The sequence below is a fragment of the Callionymus lyra genome, chromosome 6, assembly GCF_982586985.1.
Source record: "Callionymus lyra chromosome 6, fCalLyr1.hap1.1, whole genome shotgun sequence".
NCBI classification, from domain to species: Eukaryota; Metazoa; Chordata; class Actinopteri; order Syngnathiformes; family Callionymidae; genus Callionymus; species Callionymus lyra.
In genome coordinates, this window is record NC_141823.1 from 25,837,895 (window position 1) to 25,858,826 (window position 20,932).

Genomic DNA, 20,932 nt, shown 5'->3' on the forward strand with positions numbered 1-20,932 from the left:
GCAGCCTTCCTTCCTCCTCCCCTGTCCCCTCCCAGTACATACCTTCTTCCTCATGTTTGGATTAGTTAATGCTGAGATGTCAGCCCTGATTCTGATGTATACCACCTGTCCTGGCCTCCGGCTGACCTCATCCTCCGGCTCCCACTGCACACATTCCACTGCTTTTTTTGGGGGGTTTGTGTTTACGCTGGTAAGAGACGGATCTCATGCTCTAGAAGAGATCCAGCCCGTGGACACTCCGAAGAGAAGCTCTCGGACCGGGACGGTTCAGTCCTGGGTCTGGTGTGTGTTGGTTCTCAGCGTGTTAGTGACGGGGGTCCGGTGCCAAGATCCTCCCCCCGGAGCTCATGTGAACACCATGACCTCACTGCATCTGCACCTTTAAATCAACCAGCGCCGCCGACGTCTCATTAAAGTCCACCGGAGAACATCGGCAGAGGAGACGACGCGGTGGGTGGCGTCCTCGCTTCATTGATGTTCTCCTAACAGCTGTGTCCAGATCCACTCTGGTCCTCGGATCACATACTCGTGTCATCTGGCTCCGCCCACTGGTGTCTTTTAATCAATCAGTGGAGACACAGAACAATCCTCACTTCATCACAGCTGCAGGATTCACAAATGTTTCCCTCCATCTTCTCTGACCATCCCACTTCTGACACCATTTGACAAAAACAGTGCAGGAGTCCATCTTAATCAGACTAATAGAGAGAATTAGTTTTGTGCTCTAACAGCATAACGAAATAGGAAAATGAACCATAAGATGATGGCGAAAGGCTAACGGGCAGAAGTTCTGGTGAGGGTCACACAAACGTTTGAATGTCTATTTTGTAAAGATGACGCCATCGTCTTCTCTCCTGGAACAATACTAAGTTACTCCTTTAATTTAAGTCGTTATAACCATGCTGACATTCAATCGTTTTAAGATGGCAGCTGAACTAGACACATTTAATTTTCTAATGTCGGTAAAATGACACGTTAACCAGGAATCTGAACTGGGTCAAGTCTTCAGAGAGAAATGTCTCGTGAACACAAAGGCCTTGATAAACTGGATCGGAATGGTAGCACCCTCTCCTGGGAAATTGTGGTACTGCATCCATTTAAACGCGTGTCGCTTCAACTGACTCGGCACTTTTGAAGACCCATTTCCAAACTTTTATTAAAAAAATCTAAAGCGTACAGACTTGGAGGACAAAAGGCAAACCAAAGGATTATTTGTCCTTCTCCTTCTGCTCCTTCTCCTTCTTGTCCTTCTCAGCCTTGGCCTCCTCCGCCTCATGCTTCTTGATGAGCTCCTCCACCTCCTCCTGCTTCAGCACCTTCATCTTGGTCTTGCCGTCTTCACGGGTCAGGGTGGCGATCTCCACTGGAACACAACATGACTGTCACACGCTTGTCGAGTCAACGTTCTACATTTACAGACTTCAGACGAGGGCCGGTAATTGTTCATGATCATTCATCGTGACACATTTCTAGTCGACTAGTTCTAGTCTAGACTTCTGCGTGAGATTTAAATTCTCATGGTTAAAACGAGCTTTTCGATTGTCATCAATGCAATTCATGTAGAAACTTGACTGTTATATATTTTCTGAGCAGTTTTCTATTACTTTCATTTTATTCAGCTTGTTTTTTCTTAGAGTAGACGATTACATTTTTTCTACACTTGTGTTTTCTCACATTGATATAATTACATTAAATTTAATTATTTGTATTCTGTTTTTAGAGTGTGTATTGTTCTTTGCTTAATGTCAATAAAATGTTAAAATAAGGCTACTTTCCACAGTTTTTCTTGCACATTTTAAAATACCGACACTTAAAAAAACAATGTTAAGGGAAAGAAAGGGAAGAATTGACACGGAACGATGTGAGGAAATAAATATTGTTTTGGCATAAGGCCCAGCTGGGCTTCAGACACTTACCCTTCTCTGCAGAGAGTTTGCTGACATCCATGGTTTTGTTGAGAACCTTGACAGCAAGAGCCAGAGCAGCTCCCAGACTCATCTCTCCCTCCTTGTAGTCCTGCTTCAGCATGGACACTGCAGCCTGAGAGCCAGGAGAACAATCTTAACTTAGTGGACATTGATTGAAATGAAGGTCAACACTTAAAATATTGGAATTCACCTAAAGTCAATACAGGAGAGAACTATTGTTTTGTGTCTGAATCAATCATTTTTCATAATCAAATATCTTTCCTAATAATCATTTACATTCAGATTTGCATTCTAGCGAAAATAGAAATGCAGCAAATGAACTAAACTGGGTAGTTAAACACTCACGGCGCTGTTGTTGCCGATGCACGTGGCCTTCCAGCCTCCGTAGTTGCCGCTGGGATCACTGAGGTACAGCTGGAAGCCGTAGTGTTTGTCCCAGCCCATGTACAGCAGAGACACGCCGAACGGTCTCTTTCCTGAAGCAAACATAGAGACGTGGCTTTATTTCTACTCATTCATTCAAGACAAAATGCTACAAACCTCCAAACTGTGTGTACGCCTGCTTGATGTCACACAACGCCGTCACCAGCTGCTCGCAGGGCATCGGCTCCTGGTACTGCAGGAGATATCTGGAAGATGAAGATTTATAGATGAAGGTCTTTTTTCTTTCTACACGATCTGAACCCTGCTGCTTGTACAATGATGCGGCTAATCTATGGATTTGTACGAGTCAACAGTCTGCAGGAGGAACGATGAAATGCACATGATGCAGCTTTTTAAGCCAAGTTCACTGATGTGGCTGTTGAAGGAAATAGAGCTGCTGCTCGCAAGCCTGACATCGATGAATCGATGCTGAGCTGTAGTGCAGTCTATAGAACTGATTCAACTGACAATGACTGTCGTCATAGGCGGGCAATCATCTGTCCGTCCTGCAATTGTTGTGGTACCAGCACTGCAATGAAAATCCTATTACATAAAAATAAATGCTTCTGCTTCAATATTTACAACTTTAAAAAGTGGACACATGCTGCTTTAAGACGGTGCAGCTATCGTAGACACACTTTCTTCATAGATTATTTGTCAAAGTTGCCCAGAAATAAAGGTCATCTGCATATTAGTCTCAGTACAAGATGGGTCATACATTCAATTAAAAGCATTTCCCAATTATGAACATTCACTCGAATTTACATCAGTGGTCAGCAAGTTAAACATGTAGCCAACATTGGGAAACTTTTCCTTTCCATCTCTATAAAGCTTCCAAAGATATTGGTGCCAGCAATAATGTACTAGTTTAATTTAGGACTTTAATAAAAATTGAATTTTAAATTAAAGACCTACTTTACAATTGACCAAAATGGCAAAAAACACAATAAATTATATTAGGTTTGGGGATGATTTTACCCAAATGGTAAATAAAATAAACATATTTTTAGTCCACTGAAAATCTTTCCTCGACTCCCAGGGTGGGAATTTAGAAAAGTTTAATAATATTCTCAGATATATCGAGATTTGAAACAACCAAGAACATCTTATTTATCAAATTTTTAAAACTACTGAAAATTTAACTCAACACTTTTTTAATGGCTTTGAATTAGGGCTGCACTGATCGAAATGCAAAAAAACATCAATTTTATTTTCCCACTAGATTTAATTTATATTCATGATGATGAATCCATAGAACTTTCTTAAAATAAGGAGAAGCAGGATGTCTGATTACTTTCTCTGTACAACTTCATATACGAAAATGAGGCATTCAATGGGGCAGGATTGCTATGGTGCGTTCAGGGGTTTAAGAAAACACACGGGCATTTTAACAATTATAACCCATAATATTTGTAACGAAAAACATGCCGTTATATCGGCTGCACTTATTTTAGTTCAAGTTATTTCATTTACTATAACTAATGAGTTTTGTATTGTTAATTATTTATTTCCCTTTAATTTATGTTGTAGTGTTTTATGTACAGTATTGTTCAGTTTTATTGTTGATATTTGACGTGATCAAAATAATCAAAAGTGACTTGTGTGTTTAATCTTCTAGAGGGGATAAAGAAAAGTTGTCAAAATCTGTACCGGCCTGTTAAGACTCTCAAATATACTTTAACTATTAATTCTCACCTCTGTGCGATTAATCGCAGTTCGTTTGTCAGCACGTTAGCATCTGATGTGATTCCAGCAACGCTGCAAGCAATATCTCTGAGAGAGGTAAACAAAATAGACAGTGTCATAACAAAAACTTTGGTCCACAGTACATGTTTGAGATTCGATGTACTCACTCATTGAGCTTGTAGATCTTCTCAGAGAAAAACACTTCATCCAGCAGTTTGTGGATGTTGCGTCTCTCTGCGGCCAACAGAACGCCATCATTCGCTAGAATCCCCAGACATGTTCCAGCATGACCGATGGCCTCCATGGCGTACTCCACTTGATACAGACGACCTGAAATATACAGGAATTAACAAATATTAAGATACAAATGCTGGATAAAAAATGTGCTACAATGGCAAACAGGTCCTATTGAGGGCGTAGAACAACCAGAAGAGAAGGTAATCAAGTAATTTGTATATATATAGCGCTTTTCCAGACCAGGGTCACAAAGCGCTTAAAAAAAAAAATCAAAACAATATTCAATGAAGTATATATTTTAAAGGTCAAGATAATATTGAGAACAACACAGAGTTCCAGAAAATCAAGGAAAAGCCTGCACAAATAAAAATGTCTTAAGATGTTTCTTGATGGAGTCAGTAGACATTTCTGATTTATTTTGCATCAAGTTTTATATCAAACATGACTTTTAATCTTTTGTGTTGAAAAGCAAGAAAGTAACTCCTGGCGACGAAAGTGAAACCATCATGACGAAGCGAGAATTCTTACCCTCTGGTGAGAATATGGTGGTCCGGGAATCATATCTGCGAGACTGAAGCAGACAAAGAAAGTACATGTAAGGAAACAATCCTAATAACATATTTAACTAAACGTTAATGTTTGGATTGTTTAGTAGAGGTTTTAGCAACTTACCATTTTCTCGTGTCTGGATTCACCTGAGATACACGAAACCACAGATTAACACAATGATCAACAGAATTTGCTTAAAAGTCGAAATAATAACAAATAAACTGCTCAATAATAACCACGAGTTGAATTAATAATAATATTCAACATTCTACAGGAAAAAATAAATCGGCATGACAGCTAACAGCTAGCTACAGCCACAGAATGAATTTGCAATATCAGCCCAGCTACGATGCTAATGCTTACTCGGGCGAGACGTTACATGTTTTATTTCAAATCTAAAGACTAAAATTATGGATGTTATTTCAGAAAAAGAAAACTCACCTCCTGATGTCTGATAAAGAGTTAGCGCGCTTAGTTTGGCCGAGAAGGAGAGTCTTTTGCTATCACTTGTTTCACTTCACGGGAGTGAGGCGGAAGCTGCTTCTGTAAATAAGGCTCAAGTCTGTAGGGCGCCCCCTCGCGGTCGGAAGACTACACGCTGGTTCATCACTTAAACGATCTTATGTATTTTTCTTTATATGAAGTTTGTCCCTTGAGATTTGTTGGACATTAGGAGAACAGGAGGAAAAACAACCGAGCACACGTCACAAAATAAATATATATTTTTATGGCATAAGTTAACGCATGCATATTTTAAATAAGAAGTATAAATGGCTATTGAAAATATTAAATACATATTGATATATTACCCCAGAAAACTTTTAGAAATCGAAATGATCTTCTGTGATATTGAACAAGAAAACGGTCTTTTTAAGCAGTCTATGGTCCATTTACTTAAGCTGCCATTGAACACTAAACTCCAGCAGTCTGAGGAATGATCTGCAACATCCATCACTTTAGATTTCTCTCTCATCTCTCCATCATCCTCTCGAACAACTGAACCTCCTGCATGAAGATCAATGAAGCTTATTTTATACAGTATATAAATGATGGTCCAAAGAAGGAAAATGAAGCTTCAAGCTTGTTTTGTCAAATTTTCTTGGAGCCCAAATATTCATTCTTGTGTCTCTCAGTCATCTTACCTTAACGCTGCAATAAATAGTCGTCTTGGCCTTTATATTCTGGACATCACAACACCTCTGGTCGTTAAGGCCCCGTGAGAGAATCTGGGTTTGAGCCCCAGAATTGCCAGGTTGGGTATTGAATTTCTTTTAGAATATTTGGACAGAAGTTATATTGTCTACTGTGTAGCTGCTGTAGAAGTCTTTTATTGACATTCATGCTATTGTGTTTTCCCTAAATAGCAATAAGTTGTGATATACTGACAAGATGTAGTACAAGATTGTAACGAGTCAACGTATAAATGCAAAATGTAATGCTGCTGAAAACAATACATTCTTATTAATCATACGATTCAACTATTTGTATCATTTAGATATTACAGAGGAGAACTGCAACTAAATTAGAGAACAATAATTTAGGGAAAATACCAACACTACAGTCTTTGAAAGTAAAAATAAAAGAATTTGTTGTCGACTAAACAGATATTAAAACAAAAGCTTCAGTTTGTAAATATTTGCTGTGTCATGACCATGTGTGTAAAAAAGGAGACAAAGACAAACATTAACTTTGTTAGTATTCATAATGTTTGTATACACAATGTATAGGCGCACCAATAAAAAAAACATCTTTTTTTTTTCCCCTCCAGAACTTTTTTTCTCATCAACATTTTTTTTAAAAAAAGCCACAGATTTTTTTTCTACAGAAAGCAACGGAAGCTCTGTACATGACAAGCGACAACGAAACTCCTCGTCATGAGCTGCAAAGTAAACACTCAGCCGCTCGAAATAATATCTCTGAAGCAGAAGAAATAAAAAAATAAACATAGACCAGCTGCCTGCTGCTTAGCTAGGACACTACATGACACAAACTGCTTTTGATATTCCAAAACACAAGATATGTAAGAAATGTTTTTAAAAATTGTGAAAAAGTGCAATACAGGTTCAGCTGTTGACAACTCAATAATAGATCATTTCCCAAAATGGAGTGCGGTCCTTTTTTTCTCCCCCACTTTTTTTTTTTTTTTTTTTTTTTAAGTTTTCCCTCGTTGTACCACTTAAAATGTCACCTTGATCGGATCCATAGTAAAAATCTGTTACAGTTAAATTGACATTCATGACGATGCACACTTCTGAGAAACATCACACAAAGTAGAACAATGATTGCAAATTCTTTGGGTAATAGGGTCATGAAAAACTAGATGGAGCTTTTTTTTTTTCTTTTGTACATCAGATTTGTTTATAGAACCAGCTTTTTCTTCATACAAAAATGAGTTTAAAAAAAATCTGGGAGTTCAAAAGGCGTCTTTTGCTTCACGTTGGAGTGGAAAAAAGAACCTGTGTGGATGAGAAACAGCAGAGAAATGCACACACGGTTCATTATTTTTGGAGACGACACACACATTCGGTCAAACTTGCAGGACACAAAAACAATGGAGTGAGATTGCAGTTGGAAAGGATCGTGGGTTAGTGCCCTGAGTCCTGGTGAGAGTACGCACTGAACATCCAACGGTGAAGACCCACACGTCCTCGGGAACCGCCCGCACCATCCAACACAAAAACGCTGGTAAGGCTTTTTTAATCCGGGCTCCCGCTACGACAGCGACCATTCGTGTGCGCGTGAAGCCGGGGAGAAGATGTCGAATCAGAATCGAAGAACATTCAAGAAGTAGTGAAGAAACACTCGAGGCTTCTCAAACTTGTAATCCCCAATTTCATCCCAAATAATAATTAAAACATTCGAGGGAAACGAAAGCATTAAAAAAAAAGCTACATCTGTACATGTTTATAAAGATATGTGTGTAAAAAAGAATATAATAACATGAAATAAGGAATAAACAAAGGGATAAAAGCAAAAATATGAATAATAAAGGTGTGTAACAGGTGTGTGTGTTGAGGGGGGGGGGGGGGGGCGCTGGTGTCAATGCTCACTTCACTGAAACGGCCCAATAGATACAAAGATGCACAAAAGGAACACGAACCAAACAAACACTGTGTTCAGACTCAGCATGAGCACCAACATACAATACCAGCATGTTTTTTTTTTGTTTTTTTTGGACTTTCTCCTCTTTACATCAGAATCAACCGTCTTTTGGTGAGCCACGGAAAAACAGAAATCCAGTCTTCCGGGGCGGAAGGTTTTTTTTTTAAAAAGTTCATCGTCTCTGAGAATGAGTCTTCATAAAAAAAGATGAAGCGTCTCCGTTTCACGTCCCTCTCGTGGCGAAATCTCCTCCCTGAGATCGAGCACCGAGTCGGGTGAAGAGTCCAAAGAGTCCGTCAGGATTGATTTCTTTTTGTGTTTTTTTTTCTTATCACTGCGGGGCCAAAGTTTCAAGAGCAACAAAGGCTATTTCTCGTCCATCGGCCTGTGGCTCTCGCCTGTTTTTTGATCATTTTCAACTCGAGGAAAAGGTCTCTCTCTGTGTGTGTGTGTGTGTGTGTGTGTGTGTGGTGAGCGCAGGTGTGTGTGTGTTCATGGTGCCGTGGTGATGGCGTTCAGGTCCTTCATCAGGCCCTCGAGGTGGGCCATCTCCTCGGTCAGCTCGTCGGGCTCATAGCTCTGAGGGAGAGGAACAGGGTTACTGCGGGGGGCGGGGGATGGGCAGGGTGGGAGGGAGGCAAGCACCTGGAAGGGTGAGAGGGGGGAGAAGAGGAGGGGAGGAGGAGAAAGAGGAGGAGAGAGGGTCAGTCAGGGATCCGTCAAGGAGGAGAAAGGATGAGTGGGATGAGCTGGGAATTCAAATGGGCTGATGGAGTTGAAGCCAAAATAAATAAAAAAAGAAGCAGCGATCGACAGCCAAGCAGGTTAGAACCGGTTGATTAAAAAATAAACGTAGGTAATGGGTTGATTTAAATCAATCGATAAAAAAAAGGCAGCCAACAAAGATGGTGAGATTGAAAAGAATGAAGAGAGAAAGAACAAACAGAAACGGTGGTTAAAAATCAACTTCTCTCAGTTCAGTGCTCAAAGAAAAAACACCTGGACGTCCCCACATTGTGCGCCGCTACGAGAAGCCAGCAGGGGGCGCTACACTCACGCTGTCTACGTCCTCCAGCATTTTACTGGTCTCCGGCACGTCCGGGGCGTTGGGCACGTTGACCAGCATCGGTGTTCGTGTCCTCCCGAGGGTCCCGATGGAGGCCGTTTTCACAACGTGAGGGTGAGTCGGTCCTGAGGAGAGAAACAGAATATTAATGTTTCAGTGGCTCGGTACCAACATTAGAGAAGATGATCTTTTTCTCTCCTTCAGTTAATGTATCACTCTGATAGTCCTGAACACATTTGAGTTATTTTCAGGACCAATTTCTAATGTGACAGTTTATTGATGATCTATGGTTTTATCTGGATTCAGGAGCCATTCATTAATGATTCTTCATTCACTTGTATGGCTTCTCTGTGATAATGCAGTAAAGATGGAGGAACTGAAGGACAAACACTTAAAAACACCTCTGTTCTTTTGTATGCTGTGTGGGGGCCTCATTTGGCAAGATTTATGTGGCCCCTTGAGCTCAGAGACTGATGAGAATGATCATGTAGAAGTGTTTATTTTATTTAAAATGTATTTATTTTCGTGGATAATTACTAGTTCAAGTTCAAATATAACTTCCTAATGTTCTTCGTTTTATGATCCCCCCATTTTCACCTTTCCTTCTCGAGAATTTCTTAGTCCTTAAAATAATTTGATTGAATATTAAGATCATATAAAAAATATAAAGATGAAATACACACATAGTGTAGGATATTTAAGTCTATGTTTATTTTATTGTGTCCTGAAAAAAATAAAACGATATATAGGAATTTTATTTCTCATTTTGTCTACTTGTCTATTTGCTTTTTGCCTTTTTCTTGTGGCTTGACGGCCCCTCACAAGGGTCCCTCTATATAATGTGGCCCCTTAAGAATTTGAGTTGCCTCCCTCTGCAACACTATCATTAAATAAATCAAAATTCACTTGACTCCCCTTAAAAAACTGTTATTATTATATTTATTTGCAGTGAGCCGACACAAATCTCTGTCAAGTATTTAATTGATCTTTGTTTAAATAAAGTCTAGTAAAAGGGCCCCTCGGCAGAGACTCAGGTCTTACAAATAAATGAATTACTGGATACAAATGGAAACTCCGCTATGGACAGTGGTCCATGAAATCTAAACTTGGATTTAAAATCATGTGGACATGTGTACTTACCGCTCTGAGCCAGCAGGGGCGTGCTGGGCAGGGCGGGGGATTCATACGACGGGTGGCCGGTGGCGGGGATGGCGGGCACGGCGAAGCTCTTGAGCGGGTGGGCGTGGGCGTGCGGGTGGGCGGAGCGGTGCGGCGGCAGGTTGCTGCTGTAGCTGACCTCCTCCTCTGTGGTGGTGGAGCCGTGGTAGCTGCCTTCGGGGTCGGCCATGATCTCAGACGGGCAGGAGACCTGGGAGGAGGCGGTGGGCGGCGGGAGCGGCTCTGAACACGGGGTGTTCCTCACCGACTCTGGAGGGCGAGCAGTCGGGCATCATTTAATCACATTGTTCGTGGCTGGGTTTTCAAATCACTGTGGGATTGTTAAGTTATACGACTGTTCCTGGTTCTATCAGGACGTAACACCAGAACCCTTTTAACAGCAGCAAGACTACAAGAACCATGTGTCTCATGACACTGCAAACTGTAAAACACATGCCGTCCTGATGCGGTTAAGAATCAAACATTTACGAACTATTTTAGTAGTTACACGTCATTCAGCCTACAGGGCATCACATGCTTCAACATTTCACACAGTTCTTTAATAGTTTTAGTGAAAATAACACTTTCTAAAGTCTTCAATACAAAATGTATTAAAATATTCTGTATTTATAGGGAAGGACAATGACTGATATGCAACTTTGTGTTGCTGTTCTGAGAGGAATCATGTGGACTCTGACATACATACACTATTTAACTGCAACATGAACACTGGAATATGTTTCTCATTTTATCATCTCTCTGCTGGCACTTTGTTCTTATTCTTTTCTCATTATTTTATTTCTTTTTGTATCATATCATTCTTGATTTATCCATTTGTATTATTCCTTTTTTTGTTGTTGTTTTAAGTCCTTTGTATTTTAATTTGAAAAATAAAATTAGTAAAAAACAAATAAATAAATGTTTTGTATTAAGAAATGTTCCTGAGAAGATTCTTTCTGATAAAACAATAGAAATGACGTCATCTAAAATATTTAAGTTTCTCGTGTCAATATGTTTAATTCGGTTATAACCACACATTACTTTTGTTTAAATCAGGCGTCTTAAACTTGTCATTTGCAGCCTGTGAGATAATCATTACCAGGCCTTAGATTTCATGTCGAGACAAGCCATGGACTCCATCTTTGTACGATGTCAAATAATTACGGAATAAGGTTCAAATTAAATGATTTTTCCGATTAAAAAAAACATGAAAAAAGAGAAGTAATACAGTGAACCCACCCACAAATCCATAGAACAATAAAAAATAAAATAAAATTTATATCAAAGATGTTCTGAAGAAACTGCAGAATAACTCTGTGGTCCAGTATCGACTATATCTGACCTCTGGTCAAGCTCAAGAACCTTTTTACCTAAACCTAACCCAACCCAAACGACTACATATTATTTTTCAGTTTAGTTGTTACACATTTTATATATACATGTATTTTTCTTTGAACACGTATTCCTAACCCCCTGTCATTCACATCCTCATCCACTAGGGGGCAGCGTCTCACCTGCAGAATCCACCCTGTCTAAATGGGAAAGAGGAGTGATGCAAGCGTGCGCGCGCGGGTGTCCACCTCCATGGTGGTAGAGGTAACTGCGTGTCGGTGACACCAGGCTGCCCATGTGATAGTGGTGGTGATGGTTATCGAGGGAATGGATGGGGTGAGCACTAATCACAGCTGTGAATGGAGATAAATCAGGTTGATGATGGAGACGGACGACACATGCCAACAAAAACAACAACAACACACAAGTCAACAGGCGATGACATCGAGAAGCATGAAGCTCTGCATCTATCGGACACAACGTTTGTTGTTGTCCTTGATTTTTTGAGGATGTTTCCAAACACACTTACGCTGAGGAGGCTGCGTGTCAAAAGGCATCATCATTTTAGGTCTCATCCCTCGGCGGCCCGCCAGTGTGGACATGCCGTCTTCTGACTCATGGCCTAAAAAAAGGTAGGGTGGAAACCAGCCAATCAGAGAAGAGCGTCGACGCCGGTGTCTATTTGACCTCATTTCACAGCTCGGGGATGTGAGCCGTGGACTCGTCGCCTGCTGAGCCGCTGACACAGTGTTGCAACTTAAGTGTTAACGTGCGATGATGCAGATGAAGAGCATGAAATGAGGTGCATGAGTATCACAGCAACACAACTTACACAATCGTTCACCTGAGGGCAACCTGGGAGCACTTCCAATTAAAAGAAAGTTCTGGACCAATCCAGTCGTGCTACACTTTCATCTCACCCCCCACCCCTCTATGACCCCCCCCCCACCCCTTGAGCGAGACTGACCACGGTACGAGTTGCGCCGCTGCTGCAGGTGTGGATCTCGGTCCAGGCAGCTGTCGGCCGGGGTGATGTCCTGCGAGGTGCGGGGGATGGGAGTCTCCGTCATGACCGGGTTGGGGTCCGGAGACTTGTCCATGGGCTTGAGCTCCAGCCTCTCGTGGTGGATCCAGAGATCGGGCGGCTTCAGGTCTTTAGAGTTGCCCTTGTACTTGTGCGAGCCGTTGGAGGATTTAGAGGCGGCTCGCTTCCTGAGGGGGAAAAAAATAATATTTTTTTTAAATATTCGCCCGAGTTATTCCAATAAACAAATGGTTTATTTAACAACAGAAGAGGTTTGATCAAACCTGGCACAATAAATAAGCCAGAAAAACACTTTTCTTAAGACTGAATATAACACAATAAGGTTTAAGACCAAAGACAATTACAGTCGAACAAAACAACAAAAAATGTCTGAAAACAACAAATGAAAATATGTATTAAAAAAACAAAAAACTTTTTGTTTTAAACAAAAAACTGCAAAAAAAAATTATATTTTCTTTATTGAAAAGAAAAATGTTGATATTGTCAATTTACAATGTAATTAAAAAATATAATTTAAAAAAAGATTGTATAATAATATATATAATTTAGAATATGTGTAGTCTAATGACATATCATACATGCTTAATAATAAAAAAAAGTGTTTCTATTGTGAAAGAATTCACACAAAGAATGACATATAATGTCAAAATACCACAAAGAGATCCTATTTTCTTTTTTAAATACTGGCAAAAAACATTTCCTAATATTTAAAAGTGGAGGTATTGTATCGATATTTGACAGCATTGTATCGATTATAAAAAAAAAAGAAAATTTCTTAACACTTTTAAGTTTTTTATGGTTCATAATTCAAAAATGTGTGTCTAACATGAAACAATTATCATTTTCTGTTGCAATTACACTTCTGGCTGCGAGGTGGCAGCAGTCATGACGTCCTTCACAGCTAAATGAACATCAAAATCCTGCGAGATCCCGCTGATGACTGAGGACCAGAGGATACAGTCGACCCCAGAAGATTTTAAAGCTAATGTTTTTGTTGCAACACCATTAATAGCAGGTGAAGTGTCATGTGGTCTGTACATTTTGCAACACCAGAGTCAAGTACTCGACAATACTTCAATATTGTTGTTCCTACAGTATCGCAATATATTGTATCGTTGACTCATATCGTATCGCCAGATTCTTTGACACTACACAGCTCTGCCCGAGAACACACTAGCATGACTCACTTCTTCTGGTGCGAGGTGGTGCGTCTGGTGCACAGGAAGGCTCCGACGACCACCACGATGATGGTGAACGCTCCCACCGAGATGATGATGACGATGACCAGGATGTGATTCTCTCCGTTGTTGAGCCCGACCCCTTTACCTGCAGAGACAGGAAGTGATAAGAGGCGTGACCAGCTTTGGGTTCCTCACTCTGTGAAAAACAAAGTCTCACCGATTGTCGAGCCGGGATCAAGAGGAAGTTGGCTGCCCGAGGGTCCCGGCTTGGACGGAAGATTGGAGGCTGAAGAAAAACAGAAAAAACACGGGAGTGAACACGGCGTTCTTCTGTGAAACATTCACAAGCTCAAGCTCCTTCAAATATCCATGAGCGGGAAGAAAGCGAGCAGCGTAAGTCGGGAGGATGAACATCTGAGGCGTGGAGGTGCAGCAGTGCGAAACAAAGTATGAAGGGTGAGTTTACCTTGGTCATTAGCCATTTTGTCAGAGGACTCAGCTTAACAGGCCAAAGGAGAGCAGGGAGGGAGAGACAATAAAAAGCAAAAAAAAAAACAACAGGTTAGCTGGAAAGAGCCGCAGGGGAGAGACAGATGTCAGGACGAGAGGGACAGTGGACCGAGAGTAGACGATCGGCAGCATCAAACAAATCAAGCACTTCATCTGGATCTCTGGCACTAATTATTGTTAAAACAAACCTGTCAATCAACAAATCAGGATCGAAATTTGTGTTTTCGTCAATCCGTCTCCCTTCACTCACTCTTTGGTGTTCGGAACTGAACCGCCTCAGACATGGGTCCCATCCCTTTGGAGTTCCTGGCCTGGATCTTGAAGTAGTAGGTGGTGTCCAGGGTCAGGTCCTGGATCTGGTGCGTCAGACGGTTGCCGACCACCGGTTCGATCACCCAGTCGTGCACCTCGGCGTTCACGTCGGTGCTGTAGTAGATGATGTAACCTGTTGAAGGGGGAAAAAAACAAAAAAGTTACATCTGATGAAACTTTCTCGACTTGATGAGAGAAAAAGATTTGATTCGCAAACCTGTGATTTTGCCGTTGGCTTCAGACGGCGGCTGCCAGTTGACGATGATGGTGCGAGGCTTGTTTTCTTTGCTCACCACCGTCACGTCTTTCGGGGAGGAGCTGGGAACTGTCGGGGAAATGACAGAGTGAGGGCGATGGACAGGAAATAATTCATGGGATTAAACAAGAGATGTTTCTCACAGAAAACATAACTTGCATTTATTTTCCTTTATCTCGACTTAAACCACATTTAAACAACCTTTCGGTTTTAGATAAAATGGCCTTTTTTTTTTTCTTGGAGTGAAAGACTATAAATAAGAAAATAAGAGAAAATAAGCATTTATTCTATTTGTTTTTTTTTGTTGAGGTAGAAGTTTGGGTGGATTTTAATAAACAAAATGAATCTTTATTACATTGATTTAAATGCTTCTTATACAAAACAGGAAAATGAAGAAAAACTAATAATAATTTATGTGATAGTTTGAGATAAAAATGGCTTTCGTTAGTAAATTACTTTTTAATTCTTGCAGGAAAAAAACAATGCATTAGAGCGAAAAAAGTATTTATCTTAATATTTTTTTCTTGTAGCAGTTTTAATACACAAATTGTATCTTTATCAGATTGAAAATAGTTCTCCACAATAAAAAGCAATTTATGCAAATAATAAGTCATATCTCATTAGATTTAGTGGGAAACGGGGAAACAAAGAGCATCTTCCAGAGAAGGCAAGGTAGCTTTAATAATAACAAGATTCTGGAGATCTACAAAGTAGACTTTTTAATTATTAACTTCTCTCCTTCAGGGATCAAAACAAAATGGGGAGAAGCTCGACGTCTAATTAAAAGCTAAGACGCACATTCCTGACGCGCTGTTTGTCAGCCAGAAACGCCCAGTCGTGCAATTATTGCTGTGATCATCATTACTGTTGCATTTACGCTGCTGAACGTTGAAGAGAGCAACACCTTTCTTCTTATGGCGATTAAGTCCAATATTATGTCCTAAAACAAACTTTAATTGAACTTTCTTTGGTTTGGTTTGTCAGTAATTAATGCAGCAAAAAGAAGTTTTATGGTGGAGTCTCGTACTGGTCTCATAGGTGGTTCCCTGCGCCGTCATGCTCCAGGTGCTGGTGCGTCGTCCTTTCGTCACCATGACTGAGAACTCGTACAGAGTGTTGGGCTTCAGTCCCGACACCACATGGCTCAGGCTGCTGGTGTTGGCCACCTGAGGACAAGAGGAGGAGTCAGTTGTTTATAACAGTTATGTCTGAGGTCAGCCTGAGAATATTGGTGGCCTTTGATCCAAAATAATTTGGTCGGTGATCTATGTAATATACTGTGTTATACAAACACAGAACATAAAATACACAACATTTTTTAAATTAGTGTTGTATGACAAGATGAGTGAGATAAAAAAATATAAATTGAAACTGCAAATGCCGATGTTTATTTCTTAAAATTAAAAATGTCCATCAGTGAAGAAGTTATTTTTTGATTAAACTGGATGAAAATAGAGACTTTTATGTTGAACTTCTTCAATGAGGCCCTTTTCAACAAAAGAACGACCCACTGGTTCAACATGTATGAAGATTAAAGTGCAGATCCACAGACTGACATTCATTTTTAACATGTTTATATTTAGCTAGTGAGTAACCAGCCATCGTTCCAGGTTTCATACACCAATGTAAGCAGTGAAAGTATTTTATCGATGGTGGTTTGTTGTGTAGTTTTATTTCTAAAGACTTACTTTAGAAGTCAATAGCTACTCAGAGGTCACCTCCCCACAAAACACATACCTTTACCAACACAATTTCAAATTTCAATTCATGTTTAAGCTATTATAGGTATTTCAAATGGAATGTATGTGACCCATTATCCCTGCTCTGAGTTTCTCCATCTTCCCTGCAAAATTGTAAGTAATGAAGTAAGTAATTTATATTTGTAGCACGCTTGTGTGTTTACATATAGGATAAAAACTATGATTTATCGAATCCTGATTTGTTTACATTGTAATGCTGGACAAATAAACCTAGTCTGGCGAGAGGATTATCGGCCTGAGGTGTTGAAAGAGGAGCCTTTAACACATCGAGATGAATCTCACGACATTAAAGATATGAAATCAAGCTTTATAATCCAGGACCGGCAGCTTCAACGAGGGAAAGTGATTTTCACAAACAAGACATGAATACGTCTCACAGCTCGGAGGCTCATTCTCATTCCAGAAGCTTCTTTAATATCCAGACAACAAACTACTATTACACAGAGTTGCTGGATCAACACCGGCAGAAATTTCAAAACAAATATATATGAAAACGTTTGTTACGTTCCAAAAAAAAACATTTATCGGAGGTGGGGTCAGCGTTAAAGGCCCCAAAACCTCCTGTAGATTGTTATTGAGGAACATCTTCGCATTACATAGTCACATGAAGATGGCTGCCTCTGCTTTTTTTTTCCACTTTAAAAAAAATAATACCGTTTTTCTTTTTACATTCCAAGCAATATTCATGACTCTAACTTCCATTTTGAGAATGATCAGACCTCAGCTCGCTTTCTTACACGTAGAGGAAAGCAGTTTTAAAGTCTCTCCCAGTTGACTGAGCTCCTCATCCTAACTCTTCTCTGTTCCCCGACAAAGTTAAGGTAAGGTAAGGTTAGGTAAAACTTTTTAAATTGTTTAATTTGTTGTGATCATACTGTATAAGAGAGCAGGAAGATACTTTTTTAATCTAATATTTTTATGCCCTTAAACACAACTCTCTGTTGACCACGACTGACCAATAGATGCATCTGTATACCGCCCTCACTTGTGAACAAGATTCCAAGATACTCCTCCGTCTGGATAAGACAGTCCTCTTCAATCTTTCATGATGTTTTGCTAAAGTTCCATATTTCTGCTCAAAATGTTGTCCGTCGTGGGCCGTTAAGTAAATATTAATTCTGTTTTTGCCAGCGACTGTGACTGTATATTTAATCCCAGCCCCTGATGAGACGAGCGTCCCTCGACGTACACAGAGAAACAAACAAAGAGGGAAGATTCTCAGCTGGTCCGTCGCTAACTACTCTCTCAACATGGAGGACTTTTGGAAGAGGGGGTCAAAAGTGCAGCGCTCCCGTGTGGGTGTCAAACAGAGGGCAGTGGGATATAGAAAAAAAAAAGAGAAACACTCGTGAGACTTTACATAAATGCTTCCCATTTTAGACCTGCCGTCTCTTCAATAATGTAGAGGCAAGGCTAGACGGAGAGCAGGAAGCACTTGGACCAGAAAAGACTCCACAGAAGACGGGCTTGTAAATATAAAGACTTTAGAACGTGTTGGGGTATCAGAGCGGGGGATCTTTCAGTTGAGTTGTGGAAGATTAGGGTGGGATATACTGGTCTGCTTGCTTGAGAAGGACACACCAAGCATGGAGGACGCGAGGAGCTTTATCTGGAATACAAGCAGCATTAACACCGGGAGAAGGTATTTGGAGGCACGAACGCAGCGTCAGATCTGCACTTGCTTATTCTTGCTCACAGTTCTTAACGTCCTTGTTGAATAATTTATCAGTGAACGCGAGCCTTTATCGAAGCACTGCTCGGTCACACACACACACACACACACACACACACACACACACACACACACACACACACACACACACACACACACACACACACACACACACACACACACACACACACACACACACACACACACACACACACACGTAGACACACACGTAGACACACACGTAGACACACACGTAGACACACACAGATCCTATACTTGGAGAAGGAATGATTTTAATTGAGCTGCAGGTCAAGAATCAGAGGCTGAATCTCAAACATCTCATGACTGGCTCAGCTCACGGTGACTGACTAAACCTGTTCATTAAACTCACACTCATGCACACACACGCACACACACGCCAGACCTGCATTAAAATGACTCTGCCCAGCGCGATTTAATGTAATATTCCGGGCTTCACTTGATCATTTCACCATCTATGAAGTGTAGAAATGAGCTTGCTGGAGATTACAATTTAATAATTGATCGGCAGATATTCATCCGGCACAGACAGTTCAATTATTCAGGTAAATTTGGCAAAAAAAGAAATAGCAAAGAAGTCCTGCTTTTAGCCTCATCAAAGTGAGGGTTTTCTCTTTGCTGAAGAATTATTAAAATCCAGTTGATAGTGGTTGAAACGCTTCAACGCTTTGAGCACGTAATATAAATTCCATTTCTGGATTCAATTATATCAGAATATGAGACAAAACCCATCTTTTAATCAGGATTGTACGCCTCGTTTTCATTCCTTCTATGAATGATTAGCTTGTTTCATGTGTACAAGAAGTTCTTAACAAATAACCTGATCACGTTTGGCTGTAGCTACGTCATGAACCGGTTTCATTATTCACATGATCATATCGATCACCGCAACTCAGCTCGTGAAAAATAATCACTCGCTCAAATATTCTGTTTAGGATCCATATTTCTCTTTAACTAGCGGTGATGATTAGCCAACATTGATTTATTTGTGCAGTTAAGTCGAGCATCTCACCAGCTCACAATGTGAAGCTGTTTCAACAATATAATGACTAAGCATTATGTAAACTATAGCACATTATACTGCAACAGATATGAGTTTCCTAATATTCCTAAGTAATAAAGTCCCTGTTTGAAGTGCAAACAGACAAAATCAATTTATGGACTAATTTCTTAACTAAATAAAGTTAAAGTAAATGAGAAAAAAAGGAGGTGTTAATGACTTAAATTACGAGGAAAAAAAGGAAAATAAAGTATATATAGCAAAAAGAAATGTTGGGATAATACTGAAATAAATCTGTTATCAATATAAGAAAAATGTTGAAAATTAATTTAGGAAGATTTCAGATTAAAAAAAAAAAACACATTTATATTTCTTTAATTAGAATCACCAAATAGAAAAGTGTCGAAATGGTGGAAAATGTGCGTTATTATTAGAACAAAATAAATATATTTCAGTTAAAACATTTCATTAAAATATATCTGAAAACATTTAAATTAACATACAGAATAAATATATATATATATATATATCAAATAAAAAGTAAAACTAAAAAAAATAAATCTTATTACATCTTCACTTCTCTCTTCAACATGTTTCGTCAAACTTTTCTTCCTCTAAAGCCGCAGTGACTCACCTTCATAAAACAATGCAAAGCTATGACAGCGGGAGCGAGAATGTCAAAGGTGTGACATCATCTGGTCCTCAGTGGTTTGAGTTCTTCACCTCGATGTGTCTCAAAGTTCATTCACAGCTCAGTTCTGACACTTTTTACGAAACTATGAGAAACATCTTCACTCTGTTGAATTTCTCATCTCTGAATATGATCCTGACAAATATTATGACACGGCATGACTCTTTGTTGAACCACATCAAATCTCTTACATCATTTTCCACCATAAATATTAACGCCGAACCTCCAAGGTTACATCACAACGTTCCTCTTACCTTGACTTTGGCGTTGGCCGGGATGTTGGTCTTCCAGCGCACCGTGTAGTAGCGGTTGTCCGTGATCTTCTGGTTCTTGGGCAGCGAGTTGTCGGCCCAGGTCACCTTGATGGTGTCGTGGCTCAGCACTGAGGCTTGAACACCAACAGGCGGCATCATGGGAGTGGGGTCTGGTACTGGGGTGTATGGAGCATGGAAGAGTTCATACAGGTCAACATCGGGGTCTATGGGATCTGCTCGGCAGGCAGTTAACCCGCATGCGTGCACGTAAATGAACAAAATTAAAAACACAAAAGGCGATGGTTGGACGTCATACAGATGCAGGGTGTGGCAGAAAAGAAGGTTAATGAGTTAAAAAAGATGAACAAAAGAGGATTTACAAGCAACAAGAACGGGGGTCGGGGAGGATGAAGAGAGGGAGAGAGAAAGTTCTATTAGAACAGAGCAAATCAACATCTACACACAGCTACAGCTAAACTACTGTCGACTACTGAGCGTCAATGCTACGTCTACACAGGGACAGAAGAGATGGAGATCTAAAATGAAGCCAGCGACATTCGTCAGACTCATTTCTTCGTGCTCCGTCACTGGGAACCAGCTGGGAAACAGCAGGACAGTAAATATGCATGTGCGTTCCTAGATCAGGCGAGTGAGCAGTGAAGACATTTCAAGAGACAAGTTTGGCAACTGCAGCCGAAAGTAAACACTTTTTAATTTAAGTTTTTCTTCTG

The 20,932-nt window shown here is 40.2% G+C and overlaps 2 protein-coding genes across 9 annotated transcripts in view; both read right to left on the minus strand.

The window, feature by feature from the left end:
- Window positions 1-1,137: 1,137 nt before the first annotated feature.
- Window positions 1,138-5,365, minus strand: psma4 (proteasome 20S subunit alpha 4). Its single transcript, XM_087794473.1, has 9 exons — window positions 5,265-5,365; window positions 4,947-4,969; window positions 4,803-4,845; window positions 4,205-4,367; window positions 4,047-4,124; window positions 2,469-2,557; window positions 2,274-2,404; window positions 1,917-2,040; window positions 1,138-1,363 (listed from the first exon to the last, which is right to left on the minus strand). The coding sequence occupies exons 2-9, from the start codon at window positions 4,947-4,949 to the stop codon at window positions 1,209-1,211; spliced, it is 786 nt and encodes a 261-aa protein (XP_087650599.1). The 5' UTR covers window positions 4,950-4,969; window positions 5,265-5,365; the 3' UTR covers window positions 1,138-1,208.
- Window positions 5,366-6,501: 1,136 nt separating this feature from the next.
- Window positions 6,502-20,932, minus strand: part of neo1a (neogenin 1a) — a 143,839-nt gene continuing 129,408 nt past the window's right edge. For 2 of the 8 annotated variants that reach the window (XM_087794478.1, XM_087794474.1), the window contains exons 17-28: window positions 20,202-20,434; window positions 15,813-15,951; window positions 14,747-14,854; window positions 14,468-14,662; window positions 13,925-13,993; window positions 13,714-13,852; window positions 12,449-12,693; window positions 12,011-12,103; window positions 11,664-11,834; window positions 10,132-10,419; window positions 8,983-9,116; window positions 6,502-8,570 (exon numbers count right to left, since the gene is read on the minus strand). In XM_087794478.1, the coding sequence (XP_087650604.1) occupies window positions 8,418-8,570; window positions 8,983-9,116; window positions 10,132-10,419; window positions 11,664-11,834; window positions 12,011-12,103; window positions 12,449-12,693; window positions 13,714-13,852; window positions 13,925-13,993; window positions 14,468-14,662; window positions 14,747-14,854; window positions 15,813-15,951; window positions 20,202-20,434 (1,967 nt within the window). In that variant the 3' untranslated portion in view covers window positions 6,502-8,417. Of the gene's footprint in view, window positions 8,692-8,982; window positions 9,117-10,131; window positions 10,420-11,663; window positions 11,835-12,010; window positions 12,104-12,448; window positions 12,694-13,713; window positions 13,853-13,924; window positions 13,994-14,173; window positions 14,207-14,467; window positions 14,663-14,746; window positions 14,855-15,812; window positions 15,952-20,201; window positions 20,435-20,932 lie in introns of all 8 variants that reach the window. The other 6 variants (XM_087794481.1, XM_087794482.1, XM_087794475.1 and 3 more) reach the window with 6 other exon arrangements.

Bases quoted from the DNA above. Each gene is read 5' to 3' on its own strand.
- psma4 (XM_087794473.1), bottom strand. The intron at 2,558-4,046 runs GTGAGAATTAAT...TTCATCTTCCAG, and splicing joins CTGCGATTAATCGCACAGAG to ATATCTCCTGCAGTACCAGG. The intron at 2,405-2,468 runs GTTTGTAGCATT...TGTTTGCTTCAG, and splicing joins GGCGTACACACAGTTTGGAG to GAAAGAGACCGTTCGGCGTG.